The following is a 22235-nucleotide window of genomic DNA, read 5'->3' on the forward strand; positions in this document are numbered from 1 at the left end:
CGGCTCCCGGGGCGGTGATAACAAGGCCCCCAACCCCGAAGGGCCGCGGCCGTCGCCTCTCCCCGGCGCGACTCAGCGGGCCGCTTCTCCTTCAGGCCCGACCGGTGTTTTCCTGCCCGCAAGCTAATAAATACGAGGCTGAATCCGGTCGTTAAATGGGCCTGCAGAGCCTGCTGGGATAGCGAAGGGCCACTTCTGAAGCAAACTGCGACAGACCCACAATGTTCCGGAACGAAGAGCCGCGTGGGCGTGTAAATCGGGCGGTGGCGAGCCACGGGGCGGCTGGTCAGAAGACGAGCGCCCCCGGACGCCGCCGCGGCTGGCGCAGGGAAACCGCTTCGTTCCGTTTCCCCCTGATTACTGCAGGCGGTGCAGTTCCTCAATCCACCCCCCCCCCCCCCCCGCCCACAAACAGCAGAAACTCCCACCGATGTTCGCAGACACGGAGGATAATAAATCGGGTATCGACGTATCGCACAGAGCAAGAGCCGCTCAGACCAGTGGGTAATATTCTGCACTTAAAACGCTTCTTCCTGTAGCTGCGAGTCTAAAGCATTAAATCATAAATAGCCCTTATACACAAGTCTACTCAAATGTCCACTGTGGGGTGAATTCGAATGAGGACTTGCACTGTTCAGTAACAAAGACATTATCAGTGCTATGCAAATGTTTAGATATTGTTTCTCTACGCCTTCATCTACAAACACCCTTGGACTAGGCCTAAGCCTTTAAATATAGTTTTGTATCCATACATTCCCCTGAATGGTTAGATTCATCCGTGAAATAAATTATTACTATAAAACAGGCTATAGATGGTGTGGCACTGTGAGCCAACTAATGTAATTAGGTATAGCCCATGGAGTCCACCTGTTGTAGATGTCATAATTTACACAAATGTAAATATTTCCAAAACAAAGAACCATGATTATGCTTGTTTTGCGGATGTAAATACATTTTTAATTACTGTTGGCTTGGTAATGTGTTAGCACCCCTAAACAACTAATTCAATGCGTCCTTATTGATTTATGTTATGTTTTTGTGTTTCAGACATCTCGAATATAGACTAGGGATTAGATTTTCTAAAAGAATGTGACGGTGAAATTTGTGTGCCTTACCACTTTCCAGGAAGGGGAACGGGCATTTGTGTGTGTGAGAGAGAAAGAAAGGGAGTGAGGGAGAGAGGGAAAGGGGGGGGGGGGGTGGGCGCTGCCACCGTCCCCCACGACGGCGCTCGCTCAGTCACGGAGCTCCAGTAATTCACATTCGGAGCTGAGCGCGATTCCGAGTCGCCCAGCGGTTCACAGTGTGGGATGCGACCGGGTAGGAGATGAGGAGCGGGGGAGAATTTCCCTGGAAAGACCCGTCCAAGCGCGCGCTTGTGACACCTGGTGGTGCTGCTGCCGACCGTGTCCTCTCACATCTCGCTAACCGCCACGGCGGTGCTCACCCATTCTCTTCTACACTTTCAAAACAGATGTGTTAAAAAAAAACAACACATAACGTGTCATTTTTTAAACACACCTCCATGTCTAGCAGCGGACAACACATTTTGTGCTACTTTCAACACACTCCTAAAAAGTTTCCCTTGGTAACACGCAACTTGTATGGTTTGTAACGCAAAATAAAAACTTTGACTCAAAATGTGTTGAAAGTGACATAAAAGTAGCAAAAAAAGTGTGCTGTATAGTAGCGCTTCCTTTTCGAGTGTACGCTCCCAACACCCACGATGAGCCAGTATTCGTCTGTGTTCTGATTTTCTGTCTATTTTAATCACTCGCCTTAAATAAACTGAGATACAAGGGAGGCTCCGGCGACAGATATAGAAGTAGGCTAACTGGCGGCGAGATTACAGCGCCATTTCAGCGCTTATCGATTAGATTTCTTTCCCCAATGATGCTGGAAATGTGGAAGTTGCGCTAGGCTATTGTTTCGGCTCCTCGCGCAGAACCGACAATAGCCTACTCACGTGATTATCTCCAGAACTTTTGAAAATGGGACAACTTAAAAAGCTCTTAGTAGGAGGGGTCAACATTCCTTCGAGACATTTATTCCATCGAGAAAATGTATGTCTGGAAGCATCAAATATATCCAATCATTGTGATTGGTCCCACCCCCTCTACATATGACCTTAGCATGACAATGTAACACATTTGTTTCCCTTCAGGTCAGGTCCATTATATTTGTGTGATATTGTGAACAGCTGTTATTTATAGATGCGTATTGTACCATCTAGTTCGGTAGGAAGCAATGATAATAATACTAATAGGCCTATTTGTACTGTGCTGTTAGCGAACCATGGCAGAGAATACGTGCCATTGAGCATCAGGCATGACTCCAGTAGAGGGAAAATTGGTTCAGACTTCTCAGTGTTTTCATTGAATTATTCTCATCCTTCATCCCAGACTCCTGTTATTACCGGATATGACGTCACCCTCTGGATAGCTGGCCTTTTTCTGAGGACCAGGATTCGCAAAGGGTATTCAGGTAGTTCCCCCCCCCCCCCATATGTTAACGTTGTAATTCGCCTACTATTATAATATTGTTGAAATTTCGCTCATATACTTTTCATTTTGTGGCATTCATCAAAACAGTGACATCTAAATTTAAGTTTGCGCACTATTTAAGCGATCTGTAGGTTCTGACAGTTATCCAGCATTGGGAGGTTGTGACGTGAATCACATGACCTAGCGGTACGCTACTGGTTGACGCGCAAACACCAAGCATGACTTTGGCGTGAGATTCTTTTACTTTTTGTCTTTCGAGCACAGAGCCCCTGACCTTCTGCCATTCAAACAGTCCCAATAGAGGGGGGGTAGGGGGGGGGGGTGCGTTTATGTCATCAGAGTGAACACTCTATTAGAATTGACACCAGACAGTTTACTGTTACACATTTTTCGGTGCATATTGCATATTTCATAAAAATAATTTTGACCTCAACTAACCTTGGTCAAGTTTTGTTTTCTGAAAAGAGAAAATATAAGGTCACCACGATGCCATATCAAGGTTTCAATTTCCCTGTTCAATTCAGGTCTTTATGCAAAAGTGCCCCCCCCCCCTCAAGATTCCTCCGAGAGACGCGGGCGCGAGGGCCTGCGTCTGAGGGAGAAGTGCTCTGACAGGGTGAAAGCTCAGAAAACTGGATCTCATAAACTCTCCTCTGAGATTAAAGCACCGCGAGACTCCATACAGGCACTCCGAGCCAAGATAGGAAGCGAACGATTCTGGCAAATTACCCCTGTGGGCTCACTGACTCGGCAGTAATTTCTACACTTATAAGAAGGCATTAATGCCGCGTGTAGGATGTGTTTTCCTTACTACAGACTAATGCAAGTCGCGCGGAAGAGCGTGCATCAAGAAATGCATTTAAATGCATAAGTGGCAAATTGCAAGGGATCAGTCTTATAATTTGCACTTTCTTTTTCGTTGCCAAAGGGCCGTGGAAGCTACATCGTTGTAGGAGCTTTGGAAAGTAAATGTATTTTTTATTTAAAAGTGCGCTTGCTGATGTATAAATTACGCCCGAAACATTTGAAACTGACAGGTCCTGCTAATTACAATCTAACCAGAACTGTAGGACGATTATTATGCATACATTCCCGACCAACAGTTGAGAAGCGGCAAAACTTAATTTATCATGAAGAACAGTTCACACATTTTCTTAAGTTATTCAAGTGTAACTTCTATATGAACCTACCGCGAAGGAACTATTCATCCGAGAAAGAGAAAGAAAAGAAAGCCGCGAATTAATTAGACGTTCAGATAAACGTTCTGTATGCATTATTAATTAGGACCTTTGCTTCTGCTTCTCTCGTGAACTCGGGCGATTCAAGACTGTGCAAACAGCGGGCAGGCTTCGGCGGAGCGCCGAAACCCTTGAATATCAAACGCTCTCCGCTAACAACAGCCATTGGTAGGAATGTCTGGGTTTTGTCTAAAGTCTGTTAGCTCAATCCATTCAGCTCGGTCCTTGCCTGGATGTCTTGGAGACAGCCGCGTTACCCGTCGCTTCGCTATTTCTCCGGACCCTGTGAATTGCACTCTGCTAAGTACACAGTACTGAATCTCCGATCATTACGCGCTTTCCAGCAAATCAGTACAATTCGCCTGCAGTAAGGGAGCTTCGGATTTTCTTTCTGCTCATTCCGGGATGGCTTCTCGTGTGTAGCCAAGACCGTTTTTTTCTTCTGCAAAGTGAAATACCTTAGAGAAATTGACAAGTTTAGTCAATTTCTGGAGTTGGGGGAGGGCTTTCCCCCCCTTTTTGTTCTCTTTTTCTGTCTTCTTGTTCTTTTGGTACTGGCTGTTTGACGAATTGGTGCCACACAATGCCAAGAATGGGAATGCACCTACACACACTGCTGTTGCAGTGTGTTTTCACTAGTTTTTTGTGTAATGCGTCTGCTTTTACTGAGGAACCCGCAGATAAAACGGGGAAGTCGGATGGATATTGCAGTAGGATTTTAAGGGCTCAGGGCACGCGGAGAGAAGGTTATAACGAGTTTCGGCTGAGGGTAGAGGGAGATCCAGAATACTATCTACCTGGGAGCACCTACAGAGGTACGTAATTTTTGCATTATTTCCGTGTGTTTATTTGGAATTGCATTGTTCCAGATTCCGTCCATCTGAAACTTTTACCATGTGCTTTTATGTTAGTAGGTTATTGTGTTTGCACAGAGTGTGTTCAGGGCTAATGTCAGGTGTCAACGGCGAGAATCTTGCTGAGTAGTCTAACTGTAAGTACAGCTCGTATTAATGGTTCAGCTGCTCGTATTTTAATATAGCACTAATAGTTATCTAATAAGCGACACAATCTTCTAGAATGAATCAGTTCAGTTGGAGCTCGTGTAACGCAATATTGGTTGTAAGTGTAAATTAAATGCACTGATAAGGAAAGTCAAACTTAGATGATGAATATTCGGTTAAGTAATATAGATTTGCGCACGCTGTTCCTAAGAACCGGGAGCAATTTCCGTTTCCTCATAAATTGTATGGTTTTATAACTTAAATAAATAACGATGTTTCGACGCAAGTGAAACATTCCCCAAGGCGTTAAATCGAATATTGTACAGCAATAACTGAAAATGTCTGAAAGAATCTCAAATCTAAATGCCAGATGTCACAAGCGATTACGGAACAGGGACATATTTAACGGTTATGTACTGTTATGTAAGATCTTATAGCCAACGTTGTTACTGTATATATGGAACCGTTAAACAGAACGAAGCCTGCTGGCGTAGGTATAAGGTTGGATTAATTGCATTGTTGTGGTTGCTGCGCACGACCATTGTGGAAGGAAACGGTTAATTGTTGTTACGTAGCTGACACCGTGAAAAAGCAACCCTGAGTGAGCTAAATTTTTTCTTTGGTTACAACTCGTGTCGCTTAGTTTAAAAAAAATCTTTTTCTTGTATTTTTGTCTGGAAAAATACAAACATAACACGTAAAGCATTGCCCTATAAATATTTTCAAAGCTTGTTGTTTATTTATTTGTATGTTGACATTATACTGCCCTCTTTACTGAAGATTTCAGTGTGCCTTTTGATGCTATATTGATGAAGAGTGATATTTGCTAGTATGATCTTTACAAAACCATCATCGATGCTGAACAGTTTTGTGTTTACCTGTGCGTTATGCCAGATATACGACGGTTTCGTACAAATAACTACTGAAAGGGGGGGAGGATGCATGTAATGAACAGTAATATACTTTCACAAAATCTCTCTCTCTCTCTCTCTCTCTCTCTCCTCCTCTCTTCCTGTTCAGATTGTACCAGTTAAACTGTTATATATACATTTCAAGACAATAAGAAATTAGCCCAAGCCGTGGAAAGCAGATGTATATTGTGCAAACACTGTCCCTCTGTCACATGTATAAAGTAGATGACTGCAAGTGTTGCACCGTAAATAATCACGTGCTTGCACGTGTAACTATCCACACAGGCAATCTTAAATGGGAATTAAAAAAAAAAAACTGGATACTTATGAGGATAGTACAAGTTAAGGTAGCCTACATGCTGAAGGAACGCTATATCAGTGCGCTTCTCCGAATCTGAACTGGTAATAGTCTGCCGACTTTTCGGAACAAGTCCTTATCTATCTTCACAATTTTCGCTGCACAGCTGGCGATGTACTGTCCTGGTGACGGAGTTAAGCTTGTAACTCAGAGGTTGCAAGTCCAAATCCCAGGTGAGGCACTGCGTTCTATCCTTAAGTAAGGTTCTTAACCTGAATTGCTTAAATAAGTATCCAGCTATAGAAATGGATAAATATGTTTTTTTTTTAGGAAATGTCATTTGTCTACGATGCTGTTGTTAGGCCTGTGTACCGAGCTAACAACTGTAAAGAACGCTTGGTTAAATGAGGTCATTTAGGCCTTTCCCTGGCTGTGGCATACTTCTCAGCGAGTACAGTCTGTGCTGAGGTGTGCCGGGGCTGTCCGCGTAGGCCTTCGACACACACGACAGCTCTTCGCAGGCCCACGCGTTTGCTCGTGACAGAGAGAGCGCACCCGTCGCTCAGCTGTCACACGCAACGCGCTCGCGGGTTAGCGCCGCTAACGCGCCTCCGGCCCGTCACTTAAGCCTTTTCTGTTTCCCTTCTCCGGCGAAAGCGCCCGGAGAGTCGGCCAGTTTTTTGGTTTTTTTTTGTTGTTGTTTAAGCCAGTGCTGCCGTGCCGTCGCCCTGTACTCCACTGACTTCTGTTCATTTCCCGTTTTTAGTGACCTTGTTCGCATCCAGCCCTTCTTATTTCAGAGGTTTCACGCTCATTGCCCTGCGGGAGGGGAGGGACGGCGACAAGGACGAGGATTACGCCGGCAATTTTCAGGTGAGGTTCGTGGAGAGGGCCTCCTTAAATGTCAGCCGAAAAGTGGGTTGTGTGTTGGGGGAAAAAAAAAAAAAAAAGACTGGTTGGTGAGCGGCTGGTGCCCGTTTTCTGCCGCGCGCGGTGACGACGACGATCCAGAAATAGAGCTCACGTGCGGAACAAATGTTAGGAGGAGTGTGCCGGCTGGACAGAAAGAGTGATTCATACATTCATCTAGCGAGAAGCAGCAAGATTAACGATAAGTTCAGCAGCAGCCTGCACTTTTTATGCTAATGACGCAAACTTATCGCTGTCAGTATCGCTGTCGTGTATAACTGGGCGTGGAGGTGGCGGGTGGGCTGTAGATACCCTGGTTTATGATGAAGGCGGACCACAAAGCTGCATGGAGGCATCCTAATGTCGGTAGGGGCCCCTGGGGGACCCCAGATGTTCCGTGGCGCTATGACACCCTGGAAAAAAAACCCAGGCGCTGAACGGCCACTCTGCCAATCACACACGAAGGGGAGGGGAAAGAGTCTCTTTAAAGACTCGCTGTTTCAGTATGAACTGGCCTGGGTGTGTTAAGCTGGCAGTAGACTCAGTAAGAAGAAAGAACTTCAGGATTGAGAACCGCCGGCGAGCATGTCCACGAACACCGCTGTCGGGATTCTAAGTGAGAACACCGCACCGTTTAAAGTCACTCCACGCCGCTGGGGCGTGAATAAGTACGAGGCAGCTATTAACCGGGGCTGGAATCTCACCCAGACTCACGGCTACGCCATGGATGTATAAAGAGAAGGGCTACGCGAGATCACAACACAAAACATAAAGTTTGAAGTGTTTAAAGTGGCTTTAGTTTATCTAGCTATGCAAAGAAGATGGTACATTCGCCCTCTAAATCAGAGTAGGATGGAGAATGGACAGTTTTGTCTGTACATTCGGCAAATGTGGAGTTTAGACGAGGGGGAACACTTTCTCTTATTTCCGAATGTGTGCTTGGCGTTTTTGATGACTTGCTGAAACGCGTAGCACCATTCATCAAACATGCGGGAACTCACAGAATTCCCATCTCTACAAAAGAGAGATTGGCGTTGACTCTCCATACATTAGCATGTGAATTCAGCCCTCTGAACTCTCAGCCGTGACATAACCAACTATGTGATATTTGGACCAATAGCTGAGAAGGGGAGGTCGGAGAACAAGAAAGAACTTTTCGAAAAGTTCTCCCTGGAGGCCGTCGCACACTGCACCGTACGAACACACAACACCGCGTCTTTTTGTTCGTCAGTTGTTCTGATTGCTTCGTTTTGCTCAAAAAGTTCTGCTTCGTACGAAGTATACTGCCTACTTTAGTCTCTTTAAAGACTTGCGGTTCAGTATGAACTGTCTAGGGTGTTAGTCCTTGCTGCTCCCTGTTTTCTCCAGTTGTCCCGGAAAAGCAATAGCCCAGATTCAGTCAAGCGGTCACTTTGAAATCCAACTTGTGATTAAACACAAGTGGTTTTTATCCTCACCAGCAACGGTGCTGTGCCGAAGCGCGTCAGACAAAGAAACAAAAGGACGAAGGTTCAAATGATTTTGTTTTTATGGTCCGAGAGAAGGACAGACATTGATTGAATCCCGGTGTTGGACAGCGGCCGTCGCCAACCCGCCCTCTCACTCCCGCGTGGAGCCGCTCGAGATCGCCGTTGCAGATTTCCCTTCGCCGCAGAGGGGCTCGCCCTCAAACGGAGAGCCGCCCCGAGAACCCTCCGGCTCTCTGTTTTCCTCAGAAGGAGACAATGGCGGGAGGTCAGGAGGGGCGGGGCCTTTTCGGGCAGAGGAGCGCCCTCTGTCCTCTGGGCTCTTTGGCCGGGGTTCGAGGTCAGCTCATTGTGTCTCTCAAGCTATTCTTTTCAAAGTCGAGACGAGAAACAAAGAAAGAGGAAAAAAACCTCTTTCGGTGCTAAACGGCCATTTCCGAGGCAAATTCCCCGGCCCGTAAAGAGAGGAATGGACCGCGGACCGCGAACGAACGTCCGCTGCTCTCGCTCGCGCGGAACCCCCTCGCCGGCGGCTTTCCCGCCACGCCCCTGGCGTCCCGTTCCAGGCTCGAACTTCCAAACCCGGAAAACCTGTGGGCCTTCGATAGTCACCCCCGGTCCGGATAGTAGCGGAAATCGACACCTGCTCTTCCTCATGGAATCGTTTCTGTCAGGCCCCCCTCTTCCTGAAACTCTCCGGGGAGGTAAACCCTCCCCCCCCCCCCCCACTGTCACTCCCAGAGTTTGGAACAAGAGTTTTGGAAAGTTATTTCAGGAACTCATGGCGTCTACGAGGAGGTGAGACCTGCAGTCGTCCAGACAAAACAAACAGTCCCACTTGTGGAGAAAGGCACAACAAAAAAAGAGAATAGAGATTCACACTTCTCTGTTGACCGGGAAGAGAAACTTGAAGGGTGCAATTATGAGGAATTCCGGCAGGAGACCACCTGAAACCGGCCAGTTCTTTTTCTTCACGGGAAATTAGTTTCAAATATCGCTCCCCTCTGGGGTGGGGGGGGGGGGGGGTCGGGGTGGGGGGTCACAGGGTTCAGACGTGCGATATGTGCGGCTGCCCCAGGTCCGCGCGAGGAGCCCCGTTGGGGAGCGGAGGGGTGGCAAAATACTCATTACGACATATTTAGGATCGCGCAGTTCGCGATCTCGCCAGACCTCGCCGCGGTGGCAGATCGGGCAATTACGGCGAGTAACGGCTTCCCCTCCGCGCCTCGGCCTGCGCCGGGACCGGGAGAGCAGCGGGGGGGGGCAGAGGTCAAGCTCCCCGGGGGGGGGGGGGTGGAGAAAGGCGAGGCCGACGCCGCCTCAGTAAAGCGCAGTCAGCGGGCCCTCTGTCGCCCGCGCCGCCCGGGCGCTAACCCGTCTCTGACTCTTAGCGGTTGGCCCCCCCGTGTTCCGGTGCCAAGCGGCCGCGTTGGCGCGCACCTAATTAGCCTCAGCCTCCCGGAGCTCGCCTCTTTCGCGCTGCAGAGTTCCACCTCGCCAATCCCCAAAAGAAGCGACAAGCTTCATTGGAGCTTAAATTTTGGCCTAAGGAGCGCGCTGGAAGCCTTGCCGCGGGAGTTTTCTTGCGTCCGCGCCAAAGCAATACCAAAAAAAAAAAAAGTATAAACAGGCAGGACATTTGTTTCAGTTTCATCCAGTAAAAGTGTACTCCAAGCAGCTGAACCAATACAAAAAAAAGTAGCCAGTAAACATTTATGTAACTGCAAAAATAAACTTGGAGCACACAATGGAGCCTGACCAGGGCAAAATTATGATGGTATTATTCCCTCCAGCACGCTGTGTGGACATCTGTTCTTTGCAAACAGTTTCTCGTTCTGGAAAGCTTAGCCAATAATATGCCCAAACAGACAATAAACAAACCTACAACCTGCTGTCTGGCGACACTGTACGACACCTAACTGCAGAGAAGCAGATGTGTATCTGGAAATGATGGGCTATAAGTAAATGGCTAACGTGAGAATGGGGCCCAGGCTCATTTTCATGTTTGACATCTCTCAACAGACTGTGCCTGCACAATAAAGTCTGTTTTTCCCGTGTAGCGCAGATGGGTTTGACGCGCAAGGTTCTAACTACGGCAAATCCGATCCGCGGGGGTCGAAAAATAGAACTGCTTTTTTGGGAGTTTTTTTGCGTACAGTTGCCCCCGGCGTCAGCGCAGCGATCGGACTGCCGGGTTTCCAGAAGCCGCCCTCAGCGTTCATCGGCCTGGCAGAGGCCGCGGTCTCGCCGGCTAATTTTAGCGACCGCCGTTCGGCGTCTCTCAAGGAAGCGCTAGGACCGTCGCCGCTGGCTCGCCCCCTGCGAACCAGAACTGCACGCGCGCCGCCGCTGCCGATTACCGACGGCGCGGCGTGGCGTTCTTCGGCGAAACGAGAGGCGGCGTGGAGCGGAAATCGGCTGCCGCTGGCTCTCTCCGCGTTGGTTCGCCGCGAAGGCGCGGTACGTAGGTGTGAGCGGAGTGCAGCACGTCGCGCTGCGCTTTTCATCGTCCGTCTTCTCGTTCCGCTGCGAAGAACTTTAATCAGCTTGATTCCCCGTATGCAAGGCGCTCCGTGAATAAAGCTTGATTATAATTACTTATTTATATTTTCAAGAGAGAGGACAGTCTGCCTTCCTTTCGTTTTTTTTTTGTTTGCTTTTGTTCAGCAGATAGGGCAAAAGATATACTGTAGAAGTACTGAAGGTACCATGGCGGGAAATAGAACCTCCACAATCATGTATGGCTTGAGGGTTGGCTCCCAATGCACCACGTGTCAGCATTTATAATAATAATAATAATAATTATTATTATTATTGTTAATAAGAATAGCTGCAAATGTAACAGCTATAACTACCGTAATGCCTCAGTGTACAGAGAAGTTCAAAACGAACGGAAAAGTTTCTCTGAAAAATAGTTTATTGTTTCGGTGCAGCGCCGGCGAGGCTAGGCTACTTCAGATGAGCTCTTTAATATTTAAATCTTGTGCAAATTTGGAGCGAATATCTGACACCTCATCGTTCCCTCGCTGAAGAGGTGGAGAGCGATCGTGTGTCACAGGCAGGCGATTACGAGCCATCCGTTATTCTTCGTCCCTCTCATAACGGCTCGGGTTTGAGCGAAAGCTATTCGTCGCGGCCCAGAAGAGCTTTTTTGTCCAGCGTTGTGGTCTTTTGTTGACCGCGGAGCTCGTCCTCGCATATTAAGGTTGGTTGGCGTCGTTCACACGACGCCAGCGCCCTTCGGGGGACGATAAATTAATGAAAGTCATTCCCTTTCCGTTCCTCGCGTTATTCTGTCTTTGGGGAGGTCCGCAGAGGGGAGGTTCAAAATTTTGACGTTTTAATTGGTCGGGTTTCTCAGCGACCGCAGTGAGGTTGAAAGCGAACTTCCTCTCAGCCCCGGAGATCAGGCTCCTCGCGCGAGGAAGGTCGAGACCAGGCGGGCTGTGTTTTTTTGTTCCCGCGTCTCCGCTATTCACCGCCGTCATTGAGTCTCTTCCCCCGAAACCCAAGCTGTGCAACAGACAAAATTTTTTTTTTAAATGTCAGTGGTGAAAAAGGGGACTTTAGCTAACGTCCGAGCGAATGTTACACGTTGGGAGTGTGCAAAACGGCGTCACACAAGTTCCGTTTTGTTGAGTCGTAAAAAAAAAAAATCTTTTAATGAACCGAATGATAGGAAGAGCGCCCTGCGGCGTGTTATTGACGTCATGCGCTCGCTGAGATTGGATAAATGCCCGTGTTTTCGCGATGGACATTATTCTCGAGGCATCAAATATTTAAACGCGTAGATGCACACCGTGGCTCTGGGCCGGTGTGGGCTTATGCATATATGCAGCACTATTGATTATGCTGTGCTGCCCGGGCCCTTGGAGCCCAAGCGTGGATTACTTGAACGGGTCTGTGGGGCCCAAAGGTCAGGGGGTGTGCTCAAGGGCCTCAGCAAACCCCTTCTGCAGAATGAGCGCTGCTTTGTTTCGGCACGGGAGGGGCTCTAAATGTGCTCGTGCCTTGGGGCCCCCCCCGATCCGCCAACGCCTCGTTTACCGCCGTACGTGTGCATATAGGATGGCGTCACATTAAACGCCTCCCCATGCTAACACGATATTACATTACATTACAGGCATTTAGCAGACGCTCTTATCCAGAGCGACTTACACAACTTTTTTTTACACTGTATCCATGTACACAGCAGGATATATACTGAAGCAATTTCGGTTAAGTACCTTGCTCAAGGGTACAACGGCAGTGTCCTTACCCGGGAATCGAACCTGCGACCTTTCGGTTACAAGCCCCAGTTCCTTACCCACTGTGCTACACTCCGTCCGATATATTCTCACGACGTTGCTGCCGTGTAGCGGCAGCGTTGTAACGTTGCCTGGACGTTCCAGGAGTGTCGTGAGGACGTTTTGCGTTAGCAACTACACACAGTGAGTGGTTCACGTCGTCGAGGTTGTTCCAGTCCCATCGAGAAACAGCGCCACCCTTCGTGACGGCGTCCAACGTCTGTGACGTTGAGACGAAAGCCCTTCCAATCACAGTCCGTTCCCCCCCCCCTCCCCCGCTTGTTAACAAGACCCCAATAAACCAATCAGTCATCCCATTAAGCAGCCAATCAACGACTCAATCAATCAAACCGGTCAGCGAGGAAATCGATCAGTCGTGCGAACCGAATCGCGTTTCGTTTGACGTACCGCCCCCTACCAAAAAGACGCCGGCTGGGGGGAGCACTGGAAACGAGGCCCGGGGTTTCCATAGGAACGGTGTAAGTCGGAGGTTGGCGTGAAGGGAAGGGTGGTGTTGAAACGTTGGCTTCGGAGGCTGCTGCCTGGCCGGATCATAGGCGCCGGGGGACCCCCCGAGAGCTCTTCCTCCCTGTCGCGGCGCATTTAGCAGGCTGCTGCCGCCACAGCCGCTCGGGGCAGGGGTGCTCAAATCTGGCTCTCGAGGCCAGTAGTGCTGCTGCTTTTCATTCCTCCCATGTAATCAGGGACTGATGTAACCCTTTAAGGTGTGAGATCACAAGTACGCGATTAGAATGTTCTTAACTGGACGTTTCAATGCTGACGTAACAGTCACTTCCGGCAACTGAAAGAAGCGGAGTTCTAGAACACACTGAATTAGAACTTTGAAAAACATTCCAACGTTCCTGCTTTTCAATGGGTTAAACCTGACGCATCAGGTGAGTGTAATCTCTCTGGCCAATCGGTGACATCATTGGACTATGATCTGTCAGGCAGAAGAGAAAACCATCAGAATGGCTGACCTCGGGGGCCAGATCTGAGCATCTCCACGATAGGGGGGGTCGGTCCCTATCTCGTCAGGAGTGCCTCCCCCCCCAACGGACAGGCGTTTTCAGACATATCGCCCCCCAAGTCAGTGATTTCAAGCGGAGGCTGATCCAGGGTGGGGGCCGCAACCCCAGGAGCGACGTACGGCCGGTGGAACGGCTAACACCTGCCTTTTGCTTCGCCGGCTTTATCCAAATCCGTTTCACACCCCTCATCTCTAAAGCTGGTTTCGCTCTGCCCTGTCAGTGGGGCCCATGGCAGCCCGCGTAGGTGACATAAAAAGAGATTTTTAAGGAGTTGAGACCGTGTGAGCGCTAAATTTGGGAAGTCTGCAGCGAACAACGCTTAAGGAGCAGGCTATTTGCGATGGCCCCATGGTGGTGGAAAGCCTTTTATTTTGAAGGGAACTTTCTCTCAGGTGCGTCCTCGCGATTCGCGCAGCTGGGTCCTGCTTCTTCACGCCAGAGGCGCTGGGGAGGAGGGGGGGGGGCGGCGCCGGAACAGCCTGCTCGCGCTCAGTAAAGGCCTCCTGCAACCTCGCCGAGGGCAGTCACGTGACCTCCGCGTGCGCGAAAAGTCCAACCCGCCATAAGAAAACAGAACACAGATTATTTTTTTAATTACGACTTTCTAGACTTTCTGAAGTAGTGGGCAAGCCACTATTAATTTTGCGGACTGGACTGTGATTGCCGTGAATTGCAGAGTAATTTATATTCACCCTGATGGTGAGTCACTAATGAATTGCACGTTTTTGTACGGCAGATGCCTGGACCAATTTTGTGTTTTGCCGTCTACGATGTCATAGCGTGACTTAGAGATCTAGACAGCAGATTTTCCATTATAATTCATTCAGTTGTGCACACTAATGGCAGGAAAAATAAGTCGGTCGATACCTTATAATGCACCTCTGATTATACCGGCTTTAAGCGCCGTTTGGCACAAATCGCTTTGCTGCCTCCCTCTTCCATACAAAAGCGATTTGTCTTGATGAGAAGCCGCATTATTCATTTAGCGCGAATGCTAATAATTTCATTCGGAATGAGCAGACGTCCCCCCCCCGGTCACGTTTTCAGGCACAAGACGGCATATATCAGGACCAGACCCTAAATATTCACCTAACTATCATATAGGGCGCACGTGGTTGCATAAATCGGGACGTGTTTTCTGTTTGGCGAATTACATCCGCTGTTGCGCTGATTTGTTTTTAAAACGAAACCAGCCTGAAATAATCGGCCCTTCTGGTGGAGCCGCGCCTGTCGTAACGCAGGTAAAAGGGACAGGATGGAAAATAGCGGTTATTGTATTTCCCGTGCGATCACCTCGGAGCTCCCGTCCCAGCCCACGCGCGCAGATGTTACGTATCAACAAGAAAATAAAGAGTGGATTTCAGACCTGTCAGGACTGAGAAAGAAAAAAAAAAAACGAGACGGAAACGCCGTTGTATCCGTTTAATGCTTTGGCAGAGCACTAATTCCCACAGATCCTTGCTTGTTCGGTGGGTTTTTCTTGTTTTCATTCTTCTCCAGCAGCTAAAATAGCCCCCCCTCCCCCGGCCCAGCCACCACAGCAGGTAGCTCAGCGGAGAAGCATCTGAACATACGGGCGGGGGCGGGGGGGCGTTGACGGGAGATCTCCAAACGGCACTAAAAACCTCTTTCTGTGAAAATACCTAGCCAAGGGTAAAATGCAGTATTGATTTTGCCGTGCTATATCGCCGGTTCTCGACACAATGGTAATGGCTATAGAATGTTTATGGCCCCGATGTAAAGCTGTCAGTTAGCCATAGGGGCTTCTGAAGCACGGCCGGTCTGTAATTAGATACAGACATAATAGCCCTAACATTTATAACCATTCATATTGATTACCGCTGGAAATGGAAGAGAGTATTTAGAGGATGCACACAATTTTGCTGATTAAAAACAATAATAATAATAATTTAAAAAAAGAATTACATATACAGTATATATATATATATATATATAAACAAACACAGTTTTCTCTGGATTTAGCGTGATTCAATGAATATGAGGTTAAGGTGTAAACTCTGCACTTTGATTTGAGGGTATGCACATCCGTATCGGGTGATCCGTGTAGGAGTGAGAGCTCTTGTTATACATAGTCAGGCCCCCCATTTTGCCTGAGAAAGACTCGCTGGATAATTGCTTGCTCGGCTGTTTCTGGACCAGCTGTGTTTCATTGCGTCATTAGTTCATGCGCGAGAGAGCCCCGAAAAGAGCTTGCGTTTGGACTGTGTCGCTGTTGTCTCTCAACGCGAGGACCACATAAGTGTAATACATACATCTACATACACATAAGTGTAATACATACATCTACATACACATAAGTGTAATACATACATCTCTGGACGGAGTGTAGCACAGTGGGTAAGGAACTGGGCTCGTAACCGAAAGGTCGCAGGTTCGATTCCCGGGTAAGGACACTGCCGTTGTGCCCTTGAGCAAGGTACTTAACCGGAATTGCTTCAGTATATATCCAGCTGTATAAATGGATACAATGTAAAATGCTATGTAAAAGTTGTGTAAGTCGCTCTGGATAAGAGCGTCTGCTAAATGCCTGTAATGTAATGTAATCTAATATGTGGTATCTATATACGTCTAGTATCTGTGTATGTGTATGTGTCTGTCTGAAACACTGGTAACCAACCCTGTTCCTGGTGATCGACCATGTTGTAGGTTTTCATTTCAACCCGAATTTGGCGCACCCCGACTCTACCAATTAGCAGCTCAACAAAGATCTCTAGCTGTTGAATGAGGTGTGCTTTGTTAGGTTCGGAGTGAAAACCTACGGGACAGTAGACCTCCAGGCACAGGATTGGTTAGCGCTGGTCTGAACTATCACGACCCAAAAGAAATACCTGTTCCCGTACATTGAAAGGGAAGAGGTGGAGGCAGACCTTTGGGACGTAACCCTTCCTCCGGCCTCTCCTCCCCCCCCCAGATCATCGACGAGGAGGACACTCAGTTCATGACCAACTGCCCGCCGGCAGTCACCGAGAGCACCCCGAGGAGGAGGACCAGAATACAGGTGTTCTGGACAGCGCCCCCTGCTGGGAGCGGCTGCGTCATTCTCAAGTGAGTCCCCCCCCCTTTTTCAGTGCGACCGCTTTCCTTTTCTTAACTCCGGCGAATCGGGCGGAGGGGGAGGGATGGGGGGGGGGCTGGAGGTGGATTGGGGGTTGGGGATCGATCCCCGATACGGGCGCTCTTCGTACTGAGAAGCAGGCAGCCAGCTGTCAGGCATCGCTAATGGAGATGCTAATCATCCCGCTGCAAAAATAAATAAAATAAGTACTTTTTTTTTTTTTAAATGGAGAAATTCAGGCTTGTCGTGTTCCGCTGGCAGGAAATTCCGTCGCCGGTTGGGCACGGACAGAGAGGGCGGCGTACTTTTGCCCACTGATAACGTTAAATAGGCCGGAGTGTAGCACAGTGGGTAAGGAACTGGGCTTGTAACCGAAAGGTCGCAGGTTCGATTCCCGGGTAAGGACACTGCCGTTGTACCCTTGAGCAAAGGTACTCAACCTGCATTGCTTCAGTATGTATCCAGCTGTATAAATGGATACAATGTAAAATGCTATGCAAAAGTTGTGTAAGTCGCTCTGGATAAGAGCGTCTGCTACATGCCTGTAATGTAAATAAACGTGAAAGCCAAAGCCTCTGGGTCCGGAGCGCAGCCTGACACAGAGCACCGAGCCGGCGTCGGTATTCAAGCCGGGCGCGTCCGTTCCCAGCTGGCAGTGCGACGCGACGGACGAGGCCGCACCCGCGCGTTCGTTCGGTTCCACGTGGGTCCGTTTCCAGCCGGTCTTGAGGCAGCGGCTGCAGTCTCAAATTATTCCGGGCGTCGGCTTTTCGACGCGCTCTCCGGGAGCAACGGAGGGCGGGGGAAATTCGCGGATGCGAAACCCTCGTCGCGTCGATGAGCTCTGTCTGTTTTATAATTGGCTCGTTATCGAAGGCCTGTCTGCAGCTGCTGTGTCCTCTGCACGGTCACTCCCACACTTCAAGGCGCGAGGTCACAAGTGGGCGATTAGAACGTTCTTGACCGAAGATTCTAATGCTGATGTCACAATCGCTACTGGTAACTGAAAAGCAAAGGAGTTCTAGAACAGTGTTTCTCAACCCTGACCCTGGGGGACCCACTGCCCTGCAGGTTTTAGATGTCTCCCTGCTCCAACACGCCTGATTCAAATGGACGGGTCCTAATCAACTAGCCTGATAACGACCCGTTCATTTGAATCAGGTGTGTTGGAGCAGGGAGACATCTAAAACATGCAGGGCAGTGGGTCCCCCGGGGTCAGGGTTGAGAGACACTGTTCTAGAACACAGACTTCGGAAGTGCGAAAGTACATTCTAGAAAGCCCGCCCCCTCCGTGGGCTGAAGGTGTCGGGTGGAGTGACAGTTCTGCGGAGCTTGCGTTCGGTGTTTAAGGTACGTCGTCGTGCGCTTGTCGGGATGAGCGGTGGGGGGGGGTGGAGCCCCGCTTTCCGAGGCACGCTTTTGGGATCTGGGCCCCCCCGAGCCCGGGCTCTCTCTCCGCCGGGGCTCCTGCAGCGTTCCGGGGTAACGTGTGAGAGAGAGAGAGAGAGAGAGAGAGAGAGAGATTTAAAAACCCCTTTTATTGGGACATCGTTCAACCACTTACTGTACTGAAATTACTGTACTTCAAAATAAAAATAATAGACAAGCAACATGAAGAGAAAAACTATCAAAAAACTAACCACAGGCAGAAAAGAGAGAGTAGATAGTGAAAAGAGAGAAAGAGAGAGAGAGCTAGAGAGGTAGAGAGAGAGAGAGAGAGAAGCGGGTTGGAGAGAGAGAGAGAAGCGGGTTGGAGAGAGATGACTTGCTTTTTCGAAAGGCCTTAATTGCTCACCATTTCCCCGTACATATAACCACCCCAACGGTACACGGGCAGAAGTCTTATATTTGGGAATGAAGCCTCTAGGTGGGGGGGGGGGGGGGGGGGGGGGGGGGCAGAGCCTTGTTTACCATTGCATATTTAATGCAATTAAAAAGGCAACACGTCACACGCAACAAATTTCCTTCTGTCTATTGTTTATTTACCAGGGGAATCCCCGGGGGCGGGTCTGATGTACACACGGTAATGATGTCACGATGACGAGGCACACAAACAGGCAGTGAGACAGGCGGCAATACACAACGGCCAAAGGAGATTTACAGCAAGCCCTCTCCTCAGCTAGAGCATTCGGAACTAAAACTCAGTGAACCCAGGCCAAATAGAGTTTATTTTGAAGATTCCAGCCTTTGGGGGGGGGGGGGGGGTGGGTGCGAATTAAAAGCCAATTTCCCCGAGTTGCGCGCGAGCGAGGTCGCCGAATTTTAAAGAAGAGACAAAATTTTTTGGAACGGAGCCGACCGCCACTGTGGCGTTCCAGGTTAGCCGGACGGCTCAAAGGAGAGCGGAGCTCTGCCGCGACGGCTTTATAACCGAAGAGATAAAGAGAGGACGAGGCTGTTTAAATTCGGGGAAGTCAAATCAGTCCGTTCGCGGGGAAGACGGTGATGAGTCAGTGAACTGGCACTTGCGATGAAAACACAGTTCTTCAGACATTCTGTACTTTTTGTCCGGTGATAACGCTTATGATGAGACTCAATTATTATTATTTTTTTATCCTAACCTTGAAAACTAGGTCTTGCTCCTGCTTTTGTCATTGTTGCTTTTATATACTCCCAGAATTGTGTACACCATACATAGAGGGAGATAGAGTAATAGAGAGAGAGAGAGAGAGTGTGTGTGTGTGTGTTGGTGTGGGTTTCTGTGTGGTGTTTGTGTATGTGAGAGAGAGAGAGAGAATCTGTGTGTGTGAGAGGGAGAGGCAGAGAAAGACAGTGTGTGTGTGTGTGTTAGCGAGAGAGGCAGAGAGTGTGTGTGTGTGTGTGTGGTGTGTTAGCAAGAGAGTGTGTGTGTGTGTGTGTGTGTGTGTGGTGTGTTAGCGAGGGAGTGAGTGTGTGTGTGTGTGTGAGCCAGAGAGGCAGATAGTGTGTATGTTAGCGACTGAGGCAGAGAGTGTGCGTGTGTGTGTGTGTGTTAGCGAGAGAGTGTGTGTGTGTGTGTGTGTGTGTGTGTGCGTCTGAGCCAGAGAGGCAGATACACTATCGGTCAAAAGTTTTAGAACACCTCCATTTTTATAGTTTTTATTGAACTTTACGCAGTTGTCTCGATGTACTCTGAAATTAAAGCATAGATCAAATAAACAGTTGGAGATTAAAAAAAGAAATCATGGAACCGTACTGTTTAACACAATTAAATATGAATTTTCAACTCATCAAAGTAGCCGCCTCTTGCAGATATAACCGCTGAACACACTCGTGGCATTCGTTCTGCAATGGAAATCAAATATTGTTTGGAAAGTTCCCTTCCCAACACTGCTGCAGAAGTTCCCACTAATGTGTTGCATTTGTAGGTTGCTTTGCTTTCAACCTTCTGTCCAGTTCAACCTAAACCAGCTCGATGGGGTTTAAGTCTGGAGACTGTGCTGGCCGTTCCATGATTCGAAGCCTGCCGTCTTGTTCTTGTCTCCTAAGGTAGTTCTGACATAGCCTGGAGGTATGTTCTGGGTCATTATCTTGCTGTAGGATGAACCCCCCTGAGCAACTAGGAGTTGACCAGAGGGTAATGCATGGCACTGCAAAGTGCTGTGGTAGCCCTTTTGGTTCAGGGTCACTCTGTGCAAGTCACCGACTTTTGATCCAGCAAAAGAGCCCCAGACCATCACGCTTCCTCCTCCGTGTTTGACAGTTGGTGTCACACACTAAGGAACACTCCTTTCACCTACTCGACGGTGTACAAAAACCCTGCGTGATGAACCGAAGATTTCAAATTTTGATCCATCGGTCCGTAAGACCTTCTTGCAGTCTTCAGTAGTCCACCGCCGGTGCATCAAGGCACAGGCAAGCCTCTTTTTCTTATTTAGCCATTTTAGCAATGGCTTTTGTACTGCCACTCGCCTTGTCAAACCTGCAGCTTGAAGTATTCTCTTCTTGTTGAAACTGAGACTTGCTTACTTCAACCACTGTTAAGCTGTGCTTGAAGCTGTCTGTGAAGCTGTCTGTCTGCCTATCATGCAAGCTGCTGAGTCTCAGAAACCTGTCTTCTGATTCTGTTGTGGCTTTGGGTCTGCCGGACCTCTTCCTGTCAGTTTCCTCTAGTTTCCAAGTGCCTTTCGATGGTGTAGGAAACTGTACTCACTGACACCTTGGCTTTCTTAGCAATTTCTCTAAAGGAAAGACCTACACTTTTAAGGGTTATAACAGTCTATCTGTCTTTGTTAATTTCCTTTTTCTCACCATTATGATAGCAATATACTACTTCCAGTGCAATATTGTCCAAATAATGCTTTGGAGGGTGTAGTAATACAGTCTGTTCCAACACTGATTTTATACAGACAGAGGGTTTGTAAGTAATCAACAAAAGTTGGGAAACCTTTATGAATTGTTTGCATTAACTTTCAAGGCTTAATTTACTTCCATTGCTGCAGAAAAGCTGTAAGTTGTTAACCCATTACTTGTTCACTGAAAATATAAATATAAATTTATAACTGAAATTTACATTATTCTTCCGTTTTTGGTAACCTAAACCTTTTTTTTAAACCTCTGGCAGCTTACTGCTTACCTGTGTACCATTTCAGGTCATTAACTGGACTTGAACTGCTGAAATTTAAAAATGGGAGTGTTTCAAAACTTTGGACCGGTAGTGTAGTGTGTGTGTTAGCCAGAGAGGCAGAGAGTGTGTGTGTGTGTGTGAGGCAGAGAGAGAGTGTGTGTGTGTGTGTGTGTGAGGCAGAGAGAGAGAGTGTGTGTGTGTGTGTGTGTGTGTGTGTGAGCCTGAGTGGCAGAGAGAGTGTGTGTGTGCATGTGTACTGAGAGGGAAGAGGGGGGGGCTGTAGGGAGGGAGTCGGGAACAACAGTATGAGATTTAGAGGGACAGCAAAAGAGAGGAAAAACAGAGAAAGATTAGAAAAGGTTGGGTTAGAGAAGGAAGAATGAGTAGGACGGTGACAAGAAGTTCAGGGAACAATAGGCGGGGGGCGGGGGGGGCGAGCGTTTCCTTATCTTCAAAAAGGGGGAGTTTAATTACAGCCGGACGCCGTGAACCGTTACGCCTTCTCCCCGTGTTCCAGTCACGCCGAAGGGCTGCGAAAACGCAGTCGAACCCGTATTGAGGGTTCCAGCCACAGTGGGCGAGGCGGCAGGCAGGCAGGGCGGAGCAGGCGGGCGGGCAGGGGCGGAGGCGGCGGCGGGCGGGCGGGCGGGGCGGGCAGGCAGGCGGGGCGGAGCAGGGGCGTACCCCCTGAACACAGGCAGGTAGATTATCCGGCGGGGGCTCGGCGGCGACAGGCGCTCTTTCGCCCCGAGACGGCACCTGCCGAGCCAGAAACCCGCCGGGCCCCTTTCGAGAGAGAGCCCGCGGAAAGGTAGGCGTGGCTTCCAGCCTGGCGGACGACGCCTCATCGCTCAGAGAGGGAACTAAAATAGGCGCCGGTGTGGTCAACGGTAAAAAAAAAGAAATAGTAAAACCAAAGTAGGAACGTAAAAAAAACGTGAGCTCCCCAGACGAGCGGACGCAAGCCTG

At 48.8% G+C, this 22235-nt stretch overlaps 1 protein-coding gene across 1 annotated transcript in view; it reads left to right on the forward strand.

The window, feature by feature from the left end:
* Window positions 1-3239: 3239 nt before the first annotated feature.
* LOC135242608 (spondin-1-like) overlaps window positions 3240-22235 on the forward strand; it is a 134564-nt gene continuing 115568 nt past the window's right edge. The window contains exons 1-3 of the mRNA XM_064313759.1: window positions 3240-4557; window positions 6719-6825; window positions 16577-16710. Coding sequence (XP_064169829.1) covers window positions 4326-4557; window positions 6719-6825; window positions 16577-16710 — 473 coding nt within the window. The 5' untranslated portion in view covers window positions 3240-4325. The remainder of the gene's footprint in view (window positions 4558-6718; window positions 6826-16576; window positions 16711-22235) is intronic.

The sequence above is a fragment of the Anguilla rostrata genome, chromosome 16, assembly GCF_018555375.3.
Source record: "Anguilla rostrata isolate EN2019 chromosome 16, ASM1855537v3, whole genome shotgun sequence".
Taxonomy (NCBI): domain Eukaryota; kingdom Metazoa; phylum Chordata; class Actinopteri; order Anguilliformes; family Anguillidae; genus Anguilla; species Anguilla rostrata.